This window comes from Andrographis paniculata, unplaced genomic scaffold (genome assembly GCF_009805555.1).
Source record: "Andrographis paniculata isolate CXL003 unplaced genomic scaffold, ASM980555v1 Contig71END, whole genome shotgun sequence".
Classification (NCBI taxonomy): Eukaryota; Viridiplantae; Streptophyta; class Magnoliopsida; order Lamiales; family Acanthaceae; genus Andrographis; species Andrographis paniculata.
In genome coordinates this window covers 5,181,112-5,198,285 of record NW_026137608.1, presented here as the reverse complement: position 1 = coordinate 5,198,285, position 17,174 = coordinate 5,181,112, and the positions used below count along the sequence as shown (strand labels likewise).

Sequence of the window (17,174 nt, the reverse complement as noted above, 5' to 3'; positions counted from 1 at the left end):
TAAAAATATAAAATACAAGGGTGTTGTATGGTTGTAGGTTTTTTTTTGTCGAAGTTTTTACTATTTATTAAAAAAAATTTGAAAAAAAATTAAATCAAAGACCTATTTTAAATTTTTTATATTATACAATAAATTAATTTTGTATTAAAATATCATATTTATATATAATTATATATCACCAAACAATTATTTAAACTTAAAATTGACCTTGCCGGTAAACCCAAATTGCACAAACAGAGTAAATATATTTTGTACATTTATAATAAAATAGAATAATATTTTATTTGTTCCAGTTAAAAGTATTTTTTTTTTTTATCATTTTCGTCAGTTTCACTCAAAATTATCTATTTCTTATTATAATAAAAATAATCATAAAATCAAATGACAAAAATATTAAAATTTATTATACATTTTCACTCACTAATATAATATTATTCTTTTTCTAACTACTACGAAATTCAAAAGGATACGTTTCGAATGAGACATAGAGAATATATCGATATACTTTATCCTATATTATTGTCTATTTCGTAGGGCTTGTTTAATGTAATTTATCTTCTTCGTATATTTTGCAATTTAAAGAGTTTACTCTATACACACTCAAATGACTGCAAATCTATATCATATTAAGAAATAAAAATTACATATAAAAACATAAGTTCTTTTTAAAATATTACATTAAACATGTATTGACATCTCATTAAGTAAATATTTTTTTAAGAAAAGAAAATGTATATTGTTGGATACAAATTTAAGTCCCACATTAAAAGATTTAAAGAAAAATTTACACCCACTACAAGAAAAAATTATTTTTGTAACAAATTTTTTTTGTCTCTAAATCTACTTTTTCCGTTACTAATGACATTAGAGACGGAATTAGGAACGGAATTACGTTAGCTACGTGAATTTTAGGGACAAATATATTATTTTTTTGTAGTGACCTTATAAATCTTACATGAACTCTACTAGGATGAGACATTATTTTGAAAAATGTTCAAAAATAAATCCACGTAGGCTCAATCCAAAATGGACAATATCATACTTAATGTTGATATGATTCCGTCCCAATATATATATATTCTCTCCGTCCCATAACAAAGTATTCATTTTTTCATTTTAGTCCGTCTCATAACAAAGTATCAATTTTCTGCATACTAGTCATTTCTACTTTATTTCTACTATATACTAATATAATATTAATATTTCTAAATTACGTGAAAAAACAAATAAATATTTATTTATGGGACGGAGAATATATATTATCATAAATGGTATATATCAAAAAAAAAAAATTGTACTTTTTGTGTACTACAATTACATTCATTAAATAGCAAAAGCTATAATTAAAAGAAGTGTGCTTATCATTGGATCATGAGAACAAAACTACAATAATCCAACAACACATGGCTACACACACAAACTTATATCTATGTATGTATGTATATATATATATTATGCACAAAATCTTCCTAATGGCAGCATTTCATCAATGCTCTCCATTGCTATACATACCACCCCCCCACCCCCACCCCACCCCACCCCACCCCACCCACCCCTTTTCTTCTCTATAGTTTTCTCTTACAAAATTATACCTAATTGTGTATAGGAGGCTTTCTTTTTGCCACAGAATAATCCATTTCAGACAGGTCTAGAGTGTCGGGATACGGGGCCGGATGAGGTTGTCGTCGCTTGTCCCGCGATGAAGCCCGATTAACCGTTAGATTTTCTTCTTTTCTTCCTATTTTGTCGCGGCGAACTTTGTCTTCGTCGTGCTTCTGTAACAAGACAATGTCTGGCTTATTATTAATTTTTATTTTTTTTCAAAAAAAAAATAATTATTTTTTATACTTCTTGAAAACAAAATAAAGTCATTTGAAATGTTGCCAAATTGATAATTACCTTAGGATTAATGGTGGGAGAGGTGGAAATTGGAGTGATCGTACTTAGTTTTCTATTCTTCATTCCTGCAAGTAAACAACAAATGGATTCACATCACTTGTGCCTTTTGATTTTTTATTTATTTTTTTTAATTTAAATGTATAAAATATATTTTATGTGAAATTTATTGCATAATTCACAGAAATAATTAATAAAGATTTATACATTTTTTTTTTAATAATATCAAGCTGGTTTATTCAGTAAATTTAAACATATTTATTAAAGGTACTACATAAAAATTTTACCCAAACTCAACCAATTAATACACCAACTTCCTTTCATCCACAAAAATGATTACATCTCAATAAATATTTCAAAAACAAAAATTAGTAATGGGCACAAACAAACAAAAAAAAATTAAAAATAAGGAAATACAATCATTCTTGATGTTCAATCATATATCTTATGTGATCCTTTATCTATGAAAATTTGTGGAGGGAAATCTAAGGATATATATATATATATTTTTTTTTTTTTTTTTCTCACAAAAAAAAAAAAAAAGAAGCTCTAATGGTGGTTAGGTCTGTGAAATCTTGGCCCATAGTAATCTTCATGTATTCTTGGTAACCAGTGGTGTGGTCCCTTCTGAACCCTAGTTAATTTTCTCTTCTTTTTACCTGAACTATGCAGCTGCAACTTTTCTTCCTCATTAGTTTCTTCCACTCCATTAACAAGAAATTCCTGTCAAAATATTTTATTTTTTTAAAAAAAAAGGTATCAGCTTTGTAATAAAACCCTAATTTCTTGGTTAAAACAATCAAGGGATGAGTAGTATTCTAAACTCTAAACCCTATTGATAACTTACTTGGATGTTCTTGAAGTGATGGGATCTTCTTCTTGAACCTTTTGTAAAGAAAAGAAAATAAAAAAATTGTGTTAGAAAATTGAAAGCCAAGAAATGGAATAATTAGTGTAAGTACAAAAGAAGAAACAATCATTACAAAAGGAATTTGGTATGTACCTTGAGATTCATGGATTTGAATCGACAAAAGTATGACAAGGAATAACATCCATGGCCTCATTATATGATAGAGATCAACTTCTTCTTTCTTTTTGGAAGTACTAGCTTGGTGATGAACAAGAAAATTTTTTAATGGTGGACAGAAATGGAAGGAATGTAGAGGTTCTTTTGAGTTGTTTGCTTCCTCTAAAACCACTTCAATGATATATAGATATATGCTTTAGAGCAGGTGAATCAAGAATGGCCTAAACACACCTTCAATTGCTTCTTATATAATTTAATTTCATATATATATATGTGTGTATGTATATTTTCTCACTCTAGATGATGTGTGAGAGACAAGACAGAGATATAATTGAAAGGGCATAAGGGTCCCATGTTAGCTCTTGAACATGGCATGACAATAAATGCCATTTGCATCGGTATGTTTTTGGTTGTTTCACTTTTGTTTGCAATTATATTTATTTATTTATTTTAATTGTCTTCATTTTGGATTTGATTCATTAATTTATTTTGTGTTATTGGTAAGTAAGAGGTTAGAGTGTCTGAGAGAGAATTAATTAACACCGGCTCATATATATATATATATCATATATTATAATGTACCGTATATATTTACATATTTAGCGCGCTGAAAATTAATAATATATTATACTATATATTACATTATTATATGTAATATGTGTTAATTATGTCAAATCAACACTATACTAATTTGATTCAGAAATTAATATATATAATTAATTAATTGGTTAATGTGGAGTTTCAGATTATAATATATATATATATATATTGTCGAAGAGGGGGACAAACAAGATGTGTCCTCGTATAACTAGGGATCCGATCACTTTCTTGAAAATAAAAAAATGATCAATTTAAAATTTGAAAATAAAATAAAATAAAATAAAATATGGAGAGTGAAAAAAACACCCCATAAGAAGACACATATTGTTGGAAATGCCAAAATTAATTAATTAAATAAATAATTAATATATGTGGGAAAGTGGTTTGTCCTTTTATATGCTATCTCCTCACCAATCCAGACTACCTGGATTTCTGTCTGTTTTTCTTAATATTTCATCATATACTATTACTATTAATTAAACCCTAATTTTATTTTATTTTTATTTTTATTTTAATTTACAGACATGTTTTAAATCCTAGTAGTAAATGTAAAGAACAAATATTGGTTATGTATAATTGCTAAAAGAAAATTTAATATTGAAATATTATGATATTTATTAATACGACATGACTAGGTTATAGGGTCAACGACAAATTTATTTTTGTATATTTATTGATGCAGGTTAGTACACGTAACAATATTCTACCAGTAACTGATTTTTTCGGTGACCGTATATAGTTGAGATTTGAATAGTAAAAATTTTGAATTTGAATAGTTAAATGATGTTATATAAATAGGTATTGATGTGATGTTCTGAATATAAAATTAATTTTTAGCATAATATAAAAAATAAAAAATAGGTGTTTGATTTGACATTTTTTGAGAGAAAAAATTGAGATGAACAGTGTATTTAAAATCCAATCCACCGAACAAACACACCCTAAAGGATTAAAATAATAAAGAGTGATACAAATCATATATAGAACAATATGGATATTGTCTCATGCTTTTGGATCATGATACGAACTTGAGCAATTAGAATATATATATATATACATACATTTTTTTTTATACGGAGTTTTAGAAATATTAGTATTATATTGATATATAGTAAAAATAAAAGGGAAAAGACTGAAGTGACCTTATTAGTAATGCATGATATAAAAGTAATGACATTTGTGTAATATATTATAAATTGGAAGAGTATTTGTAATGTTACGTAGATAGTACAATTACTAAAAAATAAAATGGATATTTTGTTATAGGGCAGACCAAAATTAAAAAATAAATAGATTGTTAAGAGACGAATGAAGTATAATAAAAATAGATAATATATGTTTATATATAGTACAACATATCTGATTTAACCAATCAACGGGGAATCCACATCCACAAAATATTTATAATTTTTTGTAGAATTTCTTTCGGGTCATCATCCTATAAAAATTGAGTTAAAAAAAAAAAAAAACCTCATATGTCATTCAAATTTATATTCCGTCCGTTCACTAATAAATTATTTATTTGACTTTTGTATATGGATTAAGGTAAATTAGTATTTTATAGATACATAGTAGAATAAAGTAATATAATATCTATTTTACTTTTGAAAAGTAATATGAAAAGTAAACTGTAAAAATATCTTGGTATTTAGTATAGCAAATGGGATGAAAGAAATATAAATGATCAATTTTACTATCGATGAAGTGGAAACTTCCGACAACCTATTCTCAATCGACATTAAAAATAACCTTAATAAAAATGCTTTCATACCAAACATAATTGAATGATGCAAAAATAGTTTGATTGGGTCCTAAAACAATTTGAATGATGCCAAAAATAATAAAGAAAAATAAATAAATATCATGAATGATGCAAATATATATATATATATATATATATTTTCAAGAATTGTTCAAGAGTTTATTTTTTGTATGAACATACATATGTTACTTATGATATGTTTGGTTGGTGATTCCTTTTGGTTTATAGCTTTAATATTGATTTGAATGTAATATTAAGTACTAATTGATTTTTTATGTAATATTTTGAAATCACGACTAAATAATATGAAATTTTAGGATTGAAAAGGGATTTTTAGAAAATTTAAAAAATCACATGTGTTTTATATTTTTTTCGTTCCAATTTAAAGTACTATTTTTACTATTTCGTCTGTCACATTTTAAAGTATCAATTTTTTATTTTAAAAAAAGTAATCATGCATTAATACCAAAATACCATTGACTTTTACTTAAATTATAAACAAACCGTTACATATACAATTAATTTATAAAAAAAATCAAAGGGCAGAATGTCAAAATCTCTACCCACTTTCACTAACAAAAAAAAACTATTATTTCTTAATCTACTATAAAAATTCCAAAATGCTGAATTTGAACAGTTATTTAATATAATATAAATAAAGGTTGATGTGATATTTTGCATGTAAAATAAATTTATAGTATAATATAAAAAAAATAATTATTTAATTTAATTTTTTTAAAAAAATAATTAAATAGTAAAAATCTATAATAAAACTCCCAAAAAAAACATAAGAGGGACGGAGCAGCTAATCCAACGGTGACAAACGTATCAACACCCACCGCACATCAAATCCGTTGACGGTGGTCCACGTGGGCATCCTACTGGGTCCCACGAATGATGACGTGGACATCGATCCACGTGGACACCAACATCTCGTGTTTTGAGGAGAGGGCATGGAACAGGTGCCTTTGTCGGGTGGGTGGGTACGGGAAAATGGCTCACTCATATTTCTCCACTGTTTCTACCATTCAATAATTATATTGTAATTAAATAAATAAATCAATATATATATATATATTCCTGTTATAAATTGTCATTTCATTATTATTATTATTATTATTATTATTATTATTATTATTATTATTATTATTTTTGATAGACATATATACTAATGAATATGTATTATTAGAAATGACGAGGGAGATTTAAATGAACGGGGCCCATGTGGAATATAATAGATACATGACACTTGGTTCTGCTTTTCGATTTTTCATTTTAATTTTAATTTTAATATTTTTTATTTTTTATATTATATAAAAATTAATTTTATATTTATAAAATATTATAACAATATTTATTTATATTATGTTAAACGATTATTATAATTTAAATTTTTCGCTATTTAAAATTTAAAATTCAATTCCAAACTTACGACAAGCACACCTTTTGGGTTTGTTTTTGTTTTTGGTTTTTTATTTTTAATTTCTAGTTTTAGTTTTAAATTTTGATTTAAATAATATTTTTATTTTATATTTTATAAAAATAATCAAAAATTGTAAAAAATATATATAAAAATTGAAATTAAGTCCAAATGTCACCCTAATTGCATTATTTTTGTTGCTTTTATTCATTTTTGTTTATCTTGATTCAATCTATACAAAATTGGAAACTTGCAAAAGAAATATCTTCAATGTCTATTCAATTACTTCCTCTGTTAACTTGCTCTATCCCTTAACAATCTATCCATTTTTCCATTTTCGTCCGTCTCATAATAAAATATCAATTTTTTTTAGTAACTGTACTATCTACATAACGTTACAAATACTCTTCCAATTTACAATATATTACACAAATATCATTATCTTTATATCATACAATACTAATAAAGACAATTTAGTCTTTTTATTTTTACTTCTACTATATTCCAATATAATACTAATATTTCTAAAACTCTGTACAAAAAGTAAATGGATATATAGATATGAAACAGAGGGAATATTATCTTTGTTTCTTATTTGCAAACTACAAAAGTCGTTATTTTTGTTCTTTGGCCGCACGTGAGATAATTATTGTGTGAACATCACACGTAACTAAATAACATAAATAACGACTTTTGCATACGTATAAGATATATTTTGCCAACAAAAAAACAAATGATAAAAATGATAATTGAGTATATATAAAAAATACTTTTCATCAATTTTCTCTTTAACAAATTAAGTCCAGATGTTTTTTAAAATTGGTTAGAGAAACTCAAAATTTCAACATTCCAACATACTCAAATCGACACAAACCGTCGTGCGTATAATCTTGTTTCTTGTTTATTGGCCTACCTTATAATTTTTAATACTCCATTCGTCTTCATATAATAGTATTGTTTACTATTTTTGTTCGTTCTAAAATAATAGTCTTATTTTCATAAATAACCATATCACCATAAAACTACTCATATTTTTTCATTTTTATTACACAATTGCCACTACTTTTTACTACTCCCCCGTCCCACATAATTTGTCTCTATTTTCTATTTTCGTCCGTCCCACATAATTTGTCCTTTCTATTTTTAGAAATATAATTATGCACTTTAATCGCATTTTAAATTTTATAATTTTCTTAATTTTAATTAAACTATTTACTTATCTTAATCTTAATCTATAATTATTTTTACTAATACACTTCTTAATTACTTACTAATTATACTTTACCTAAATTCTCACAGTAATACACCCATATTACATGGGTGTATGTGAGTAATATACTCACAAGGACAAAAAAGTCTTTTATCTATACTTTTTACTAACTATCAATATAATATCAATATTTCTTGAATCTCGTGGTCAATTCAATTAAGACTATAGTTCCGGAGGAATTACATTAAAATAAATATGTCAAAAAATAATTGATATGATGATATATCAATCATAAATGTAATTTATAATTTCATAGTTTTACTCAATTCAAATCCGCGATGTTTCCTGATTTTGTCTATTGTATATTTTTTTTTTTTACCTAAATTGTCCACTTTAAGCTAGACACTGAGTTTTGGGTATTAGGTGATTAGTAAATAATTAAGAAATATATTAATAAAAATAATTAAAAAAATAACTAAATTTAATTAAAATATAAAATTTTATAAATCATGAATTTTAAAATATAATTAAAATATATAATTATATTTAAAAAAAATACGAACTTAATGTAATAATAAAATATAATAATAATAAAAAAATGTAACTTAGAAATTCATAGCCTTACTCTAGTAGGTTGAATATATATTTTGTACGGACTTAACGTAAGCCCATTTCAATTTTGTCATTTGTTTTTATGCTTCACATAGTCATAATAATGAGGGTTTTTATTTCCGTTAGGTTTTAGATGAATTATGAAGGGCCTATTTCTTTCATATATTTTGGCATTCTATTATTTATTTATTTATTTTAACTATTAAATTAAATATTTATTATTTATTTAATATATTAAATAAAAAAACATAATGTTTATTCACATCATCACAATCAAATAATTGTCTATCCTCAAATTCATTGATATTATAAATTTCTTCGAAACAATCCAATTTAACAAAAAATATTTTAAATCTGAAATAAATCAAATTCATTTATTTAAAAATTTAAACCCATCTTCAAATTCAAATTCAAATTCATTCAACGGGCTTACACCAAGTATACTTGTACTCATACAACATTCATCCATGAACATAAGATCGAAGTTTTCTTTCCCAAACTACTTACCATCAAGAGAAATACTCAAACTTTGCTTATCTCCCATTTCATCATCTCCAAGTTTCGAAGCTTCCTTATTTTGCTCGGCCACGTCGAACGTAGCATGAAGCCCGAAGAACAAATAGTAAAGCATCATGATAATGGTGCAACCGCCGAACCTTATAAAGGTCGCGGCGCCCAAAGACCCCATCAAGAACAAGTTTATAGCAATCGACAACGACGGTAGCCACGGCACAAGTGGCACTCCCCACACTTTAGGTTGTCTTTCCTGTCGAACCAGCACCGCTAATCCCAAAGTCCCCAAGAACCAAACCGGGATAGTGATCGTGTACCCGATCCACCCACCCGGTTTTAGCCCCCAATACGCAGAAGTACCCATCGAGGAAGCAATAATCACGAGCAAAAATGCTACGAGTTTGAATAAATTTTCTTTACTGGTCACCCCTGCAGCGTAATACCGTCTCACCAGAAGCGCGACCGCCATCATCGTGAAGATGAAAAGCGTGCTTATCGATAGTAGGCTTGAGAGCACGTCGAGGCTCGAGAAGAATGCGATGCACGCGCTCGGGATCGTGATTAGGAGCGTCGCGTAGATTGGAGTTCCCGTTTTCGGGTGGACGAGCGCAAACCACGGCGGGATCATGTGGGCCCTTGCAATGTGCGTCATGTATCGCGCTTGCCCGAGCGCCCCGACTAGTAAAACTGTCGTCATCCCTTTTAGCGCGCCGAGGGCTACTAAGTACTTCGCCCATTTCATCCCGACGCGCTCGAAGGCGAGCGAGTACGCCGCGTTGACGTCGATCTCGGTGTATTTTTGCATCATACTCAACGATAGTGCCATCAAGCAATATATGACCATCGTCATCGACATCGACCCCACTAATCCTATCGGGATGTCTCTCGCCGGATTCATCGTCTCCTCCGCCATCGTGGCCACATTGTCGAATCCGCCGTAGGCGAAGTAGACGACCGCGGCCGCTTGGAATATGCCTTTGGCGCCGTAAGGCGCCAACGGCTTCAAATTCGACGGGTTCGCGTGGGCGAATCCTGCGACTATCACAAACAGGATCACGGCCGTGTTTATCGCCGAGGCGATCCAATTTACGTAGGAAGTTCGTTTCGCGCTAGAGATTGCGATCGATGCCGTGATTATTAGCACGGCGGCGGCGATCGGGTCGAGCAAGTTGAAGTCGCGGTGGAGATCGGTGTGGATTCGTAGCGAATCCGGAGGGCGGTCGAGGAGAGTGGTGAAGTACGACGTCCACGCTCGCGCGACGGCGGCGGTTCCGACGACGGATTCGAGCATAATGTTGCCTGCCGGAGGTGCAATTTGATCGTTAATTTTGATCGGGGATTCGATTTTTGATAAATTATATAACACCCCTTGTGTATCCCCTTGTGTATCAGTAAAAATGCACCAAATACCATGTGTTTTATTTATTGTGTAAAATTTCATTGTGTTAATAAAAAATTTGCATAAAACACTTTTATTATCTAAAATTAATGTTTAATTTTAAATAAAGACTTGAATTACTCAATTTTTATTCAAATAAAAAACATAAACTATCTTGAATAATCTTTTTTTAAAATAAAATAAATGATTAGTCCTACATTTTTATAGTTGTTTTTAGAAACAAAGTGTGATCGATCAATCATTTATTTATTAATTTTATTTAAAGCATTATTTAAGATATTTTATTTTTTTTATCAGTATAAAATTTGTGTAACGAATTATCTTTATTTAGAACAAGTATCTGATTTAAAATAAAAATGGTGTTTCTGCAAACTTAACATTTTTCACATAATAAATAAAATACAAAATTTTTATACATTTTTACTAAAAATACAATGGAGTGATATATAATTTATTATTTGATTTTAGCTAATAATTAAATTTAATTCAATTGAATTTAATTGAGTTACCGGCGGTGATGAAGGCGGCGAGGTCGCCGAGCTCGACGCGGAGGTAGGCGAAGGACCCGCCGGCGACGGGGATTTCGACGGCGAATTCGGTGTAGCAGAAGACGGAGAGCATGGCGGAGACGCCGGAGGCGATGTAGGAGAGGACGATGGCGGGGCCGGCGTGGGTGTGAGCCTCCTGGCCGGTGAGGACAAAAATTCCGGCGCCGATGACGGCGCCGAAGCCGAACCAGGTGAGGTCCCACCAGGTGAGGCAGCGTTTCATGGAGTTCTCGCTCTGTCGCCGGAGGTCGACGAGCTCGGTGGCGTCGGCGGATCTGCTGAGGAGGCGGTTTTTAAATCTGGACCTGGTTTGGGAGAGGGCGGAGAGGTAGGAGCTCCAGTTCTCGAAGGATTTCTCCGGGAAGAAGTCGCGCTTGCTGCATCTCCAGTAGCTTCTCGGCGGAGCCGCCGCTGGTGTGTTGTGTTCTCCGGTGGGATCCATCTGTCGTCGCCGGCGGTGGGATTGGTGTTTGATTTATAAGGTACAGGTACTGCCGGCGCTTTGTCTCTTCTACCATAATTTTTCCATATTGATAGGGATATGGGTTTTGTCTTGTTTTCAAGACTTAAAAATATAATAAGGATGTGATTTATTTATTTATTTTAAATTCCCATTACCGTTTTATAATTATTTTAAATAAATTTTTTCTTCAATGCTGTAAGGAATAAAGTACTCCCTCCTCCGTCCTAAACACCTGCAATATATTTTTTTTTTTTATACTTTTCAAATACTCTACAATATTTTTAAAATAGAAAATAATTAATTATACTTAATATCTATCCTACACTTTATCCCCTTATATCATCTAAATAAAAAAATAAAATATATATTTCTCTCTCCATCACATCACCTAATTTCTAAATTATCTTACTTAATACTACCCACCTAAAAACCCGTGCCAAAACCAAATGTTTCACCATTTTCGGACGGAGGGAGTATTTGATAAGGTGATTATGATATTTATTTTTCGGACGGAGGGAGTATTTGATAAGGTGATTATGATATTTATTTTATAAAATTTAAAAGTATTTTAATATTTATATATAATTAATTATGTTATAATTGAAAATTAATATTTTTAAATAAAATAGATAAAAGAAATTAAATAACACGGAAAAAGTATTATTTTTTTAATAAAATATTATATTTGTTCGATTTTAAGGATCTCATTTATTTTTTGTATGATGATATTTGAGTATTAATTATTATATAAAAACGTAGTACAAATCAGGAGAAAATGACAAAAATACTTCTATTGGTGTCTTATAGTACCATTATAATGATATTTGTTCAAAAAATTATACAAATATAATAATATTTTTTTATGTTAAATATAATAACACAAAAGATAAATGAGACCCTTAGCGCCGAACGAAGGGAATATTAGTACTTCCTCCGTCCCATTGAAAGATTACCATTTTTCATTTTCATCCGTCTCAAAACAAGGTTACTATTTCCTAATTTAGTAATTGTACTACCTACTTAACATAATAAATATCCTTTCAACTTACAATATATTACACAAATATCATTACTTTTATATTACACCATACTAATAGGGGTATTTTTGTCTTTTTTGCTACAATTCAATATAATACTAATATTAAAAAATCTATGTACAAAAATTAAATGTCACAATTCCAATGGGATGGAGGGAGTATTTAAAATAAAACTAAGTGAAATTTTCAATATCAAATCAAAATTAAAGGTATATTTATTTATTATTTTTATTTGAATTTTTTCCCATGTGAGGTATAGAAAAATTACGTCGGTAATATAAAAATATTAATACTTTATCCGTTCCAAATAAAGTGCAATATTTGATTTCAGCACGAGATTTTAGGTAAATAGTATTAAATATGATAATTTAGAAATTAAGTGATTCTATTGAGAGAAAAATATATATTTCATTTTTTATTTTGGTGGTGCATTTGGGAGAAACATATATATTTCATTTTTTATTTAGGTGATGCGATGAAATAAAATGTGAGATAAAGATTAAGTATAAATAATTATTTTATATTTTGGAAATATTGCAGAATGTTTGAGATATAAAAATGAAATATTGCAGAGTGCTTGGGACGAACGGAGTTTTTAATGTTTAATATTGAATTTTGTGATAGTATAAAATATATATTGAGAATCGTGTTGAACAAAAATATATTGGACAAATGAATTTTTTTTAAAAAAAAATAAAAAATAAAAAAACATTGAGGGTGTATATAGTTTTTTGTATAATGTCGGAACCCGCAGCCGCTGCCCGGAAATGCGCTCTGGGTAAACTTCCGGCAGAACCTAATAGCATGTAAACTAGGCGCGAAAAGACAAATCACACTAGGAGAATCATGTGTGGCATGCAAGACTTGTAGGCGTTTGGGTTTGTTAGAAAAAAATATTATGCTCACTCCGTCAGAAATAATAGTATTTTATTAATTAATGGAAATGTGTAATGGGTTGTGATATTTTTGCATGTGTAATAGTATGTTTGTAGTTTAGGTAAAAACTAAGGGCATTTTGATATTAGTGTACGATTATTTTTACTAAAATAGGAAAGTGATTCTTTGAAGTGGGAAAGACGAAAATGATAAAAGTAATACTTTGAGTTGGGACGGAAGGAGTACTTCGTTTGTCTCGAAATAAGATATTCATTTTTTTTTATGTAGATTTTTAAATATTAGTATAATTTATGTTCGGTCCAATATATATATATTTAATAGATTAAAAAATAAGCCGTCCGTCCCAACTCAAAGTACTCTTTTACCATGTTCATCTGTCTCACTTCAAAATATCTTTTTCCTATTTTAGTAAAAGTAATCATACACCAATACCAAAATACCTTTTTAACTTTTATCTAAATTACAAACATACTATTACTTTTTACATAAAGTCAAATGGCAAAAATATCAAAATATCTTACACACTTCCACTAACTAAAAAATACTAGTATTATTTTTTAATCTACTGTAAAATCCCGAAGGACCCCTTTCGACCGGGACGGAGGGAGTAACATGTATTTTATTGGTTAGTGAAAGTATGCAAGATTATTTTGATATTTTTTACCTTAAAAATACAAATAAAATATAAAAATTAGAAGTAATTTGGTATTTAAATATGATTATATTTATTATAAAAAGTGAAACGGACAAAAATAATAAAAAATTATATATTGAATTTGGATAAAGAGAGTATTATATTTATATTTAGTACAAATTAAACGAAAAAAAAAGAACTCTATTGTATTTAATATGTTTTTGTAAATATATCTTTTTTCTTATAATATGGGTATTTTTTTCTAAGTAAATGACTCAATTTTTTTTTGTTAACAAAAATATATCAATTTAATTAAATTTGTAATATTTTACGCATTTTATCAATTCAAAATCCATTTATTTTTATCTATTCAATAAACAAATATTTTTATTTATATTTAATAACTCATCGTTTTTTATAAAATTAGTTTTACATTAATTATAAATAAATAAATATAGGTTTTATTTAATTATATTATACTATAAAATTTTATTATTTACAAAAATAATATTCATATTATATATATCCTTTTTAGATATAATGATAAAAATATTTAAAATATCAACAATACTATCAATATAAAAAATAGTATAATAATTATTATTAATAACTCATAAATCTATCATACCAAAAATATTGTATCCCTAATCAAATGGATCATCTGATCTCGAAACCGAGGAAGTATTGTATCAAAATTTATTTAAATTTAAAAAAGTATGTTCGTTTTGTATTTGAAATAAAAAAAAAAAGAAAAAATTACACTATTCAATTGGTATAATTTTTATACAAATATTATATTATATCTCATAAATATAATATACCAATATACTCCTTCCGTCACAAACACTCTACAACATTTTCAAAATAGGAAATAATTAATTATATTTAATATATACTGTACACTTTATCCCCTCATATTATCCAAATAAAAAAATAAAATATATATTTCTCTCTATCACATCACCTAATTTCTAAATTATCCTACTTAATACTACTTACCTAAAAATTCATGCCAAAAGTAAATGTTGCACCTTGTTTAGGACGGAAGGAGTACTATTTAATTCAAAAATATATCAAAATTTAAATTTCAATTCCAAACCAAAAAATCCAAAATTTTTCTTCTAAGATTTCAATTTCCAAACTTCGAATAAATTTATAATACTCCTTCTTCCCTTAACAAAGTATTTATTTATTTATTTTTTTTAATTCATTGTACTTAACATTAAAAATATTATTATATTTAAATAAATTTTTTATAAAATATTATTATATTTATATTATTGAACACTAATTAAAGTATTTTTTATTATTTTTTTATTTGAATTTGTTCTTAAATATAAATATAATATTAATATTTAAAATTAAACCATAAAAAAATAAGTTGATACACAAAAGTAATTCTATACATTAATTTATTCATACTAGTATATTTTTTTAACATAAATTTATCAAATTTTACTATTTAAATTTTATAATTTTTAAAAAAATATCTTATTAAATATTATTAAATATTTAATTAAAATCAAAATTTTTCTAAACCAAATTAAAAGAAGCTTTTGTTTATAGGATATGGGACGACTGGAAGTCAGCGCATAGGTTTGGGGGTAGACGGTTATTTTCCACACATGTGTTTGACAGCTGCGCTATGCATTATAAAAAATTATATAAATAATATAAAAATAATAAAGATTTATATTTTATTAATTTTTTAAAAAATAAATTTTTTATTTTATTTTATTTTATTTTTAAAAAAAACCCCTACCTGCCCTATCCAATACATATGAATCCATGACAAAATTCTAATTCGAAATTCGAACGACTTATTTAAATTAATTAATACTTATAATAATACATAAAATATAACCTATTAATATATGATTGGGATGATATTGTTGGTTTATATTTTAAAGTAATTTTTTTTTAATATATATTTTAAGGATGTGTATTTTGTAAGATAAAATTATAATATATGTATTATTTATAATGGATTATTAAAAATATTATAAAATAATTTAATATTTTATTTTAATTAATTATTATATAAAAATTATTAAATTTTGCCTAAAATACATTTAAAGTAATAAAAAGATAGATATTAACTAAAAATAAAAGAGTCTTTTAATATTAATACTATTTTAGTATTATTTAATATTTTCTATAAGAAAATAATTAATTATATTTTCTCTATCAGTCTCTAAGAATTATATTTATATTTTGTATAATTGGACTTAATATTAAAATTATTTTTATATTTATATAATTTTTTATACAAATATTATTATATTAGTATTTTATTATAGTATTATTATAATAAACTTGACTTTATACTAAATTATAATAATACATAATAATCACATGAATCACATGATTAAGTTGAATAAAATAATATTATCTATCATAATTATTGAAAGTAAACACACTCTAAAGTCTAAATATAGGAATGGAAGACTTAGGGGCAAAATTGTTCTATCATTTATTATTATTATTATTATTTTGTATAATTTCAATATATTTTGAATTATGAATAATCAATTTTTATATGAACTTGGTAATTTAATTTTTATTAGTAAAATAAATATAAAGAAATATGTGTAAATGTGTTGAAATTTCTAAACTATTTATTAATTTTATTTATTTCAATTTCTAAAGTTGTAAATTATGAGATATTAGTATATTAATATTTAATGCTTGATCGATAGCGATAAGATGAGTCAAGTTGTTCAATTTGAGGTTAGACAATTCAACTATTTTGTCATGGAAATAGTGCTGATTTAGAAAAATCAGAATAATATTGATTTCTCAAGTCGGCACACATAAAATATACAAAATAACATGTCTCTAAGTCAGCACATATACTATATTAAATAAAAATATTTGCTATATGTTCATACTTAAAATTTATGTTATATAAAGTATGTTTGTTAAAATAAACTGTTACATTTGATATATGAAATTATATCATGCGTTATTTGTTAGTTCATGCATTGTATTTATATTATATTAATATAAATTATGTATTCTTTGTAGTACTCTTATATGTTACGGTGTTAGAAAAATAATGTATTGTTAATATAATGTTGAATTTTAGTAACTAGTCGCATTTATCTTTATATTTTATATGCATATATATACTAATATGAATAAAATGATCAACAT

General features: G+C 26.8%; 2 protein-coding genes across 2 annotated transcripts; both read right to left on the bottom strand.

Annotated features, from left to right (window-relative positions):
• Positions 1 to 1,556: 1,556 nt before the first annotated feature.
• Positions 1,557 to 3,147, bottom strand: LOC127264958 (uncharacterized). Its single transcript, XM_051294572.1, has 5 exons — positions 2,900 to 3,147; positions 2,744 to 2,781; positions 2,556 to 2,619; positions 1,900 to 1,964; positions 1,557 to 1,775 (listed from the first exon to the last, which is right to left on the bottom strand). The coding sequence occupies exons 1-5, from the start codon at positions 2,958 to 2,960 to the stop codon at positions 1,593 to 1,595; spliced, it is 411 nt and encodes a 136-aa protein (XP_051150529.1). The 5' UTR covers positions 2,961 to 3,147; the 3' UTR covers positions 1,557 to 1,592.
• Positions 3,148 to 8,922: 5,775 nt separating this feature from the next.
• On the bottom strand, positions 8,923 to 11,543 carry LOC127265040 (cationic amino acid transporter 5). Its single transcript, XM_051294689.1, has 2 exons — positions 10,949 to 11,543; positions 8,923 to 10,339 (listed from the first exon to the last, which is right to left on the bottom strand). Exons 1-2 carry the CDS (start codon positions 11,427 to 11,429, stop codon positions 9,027 to 9,029), a joined length of 1,794 nt encoding a protein of 597 aa, XP_051150646.1. The 5' UTR covers positions 11,430 to 11,543; the 3' UTR covers positions 8,923 to 9,026.
• Between the last annotated feature and the right edge of the window lie 5,631 nt (positions 11,544 to 17,174).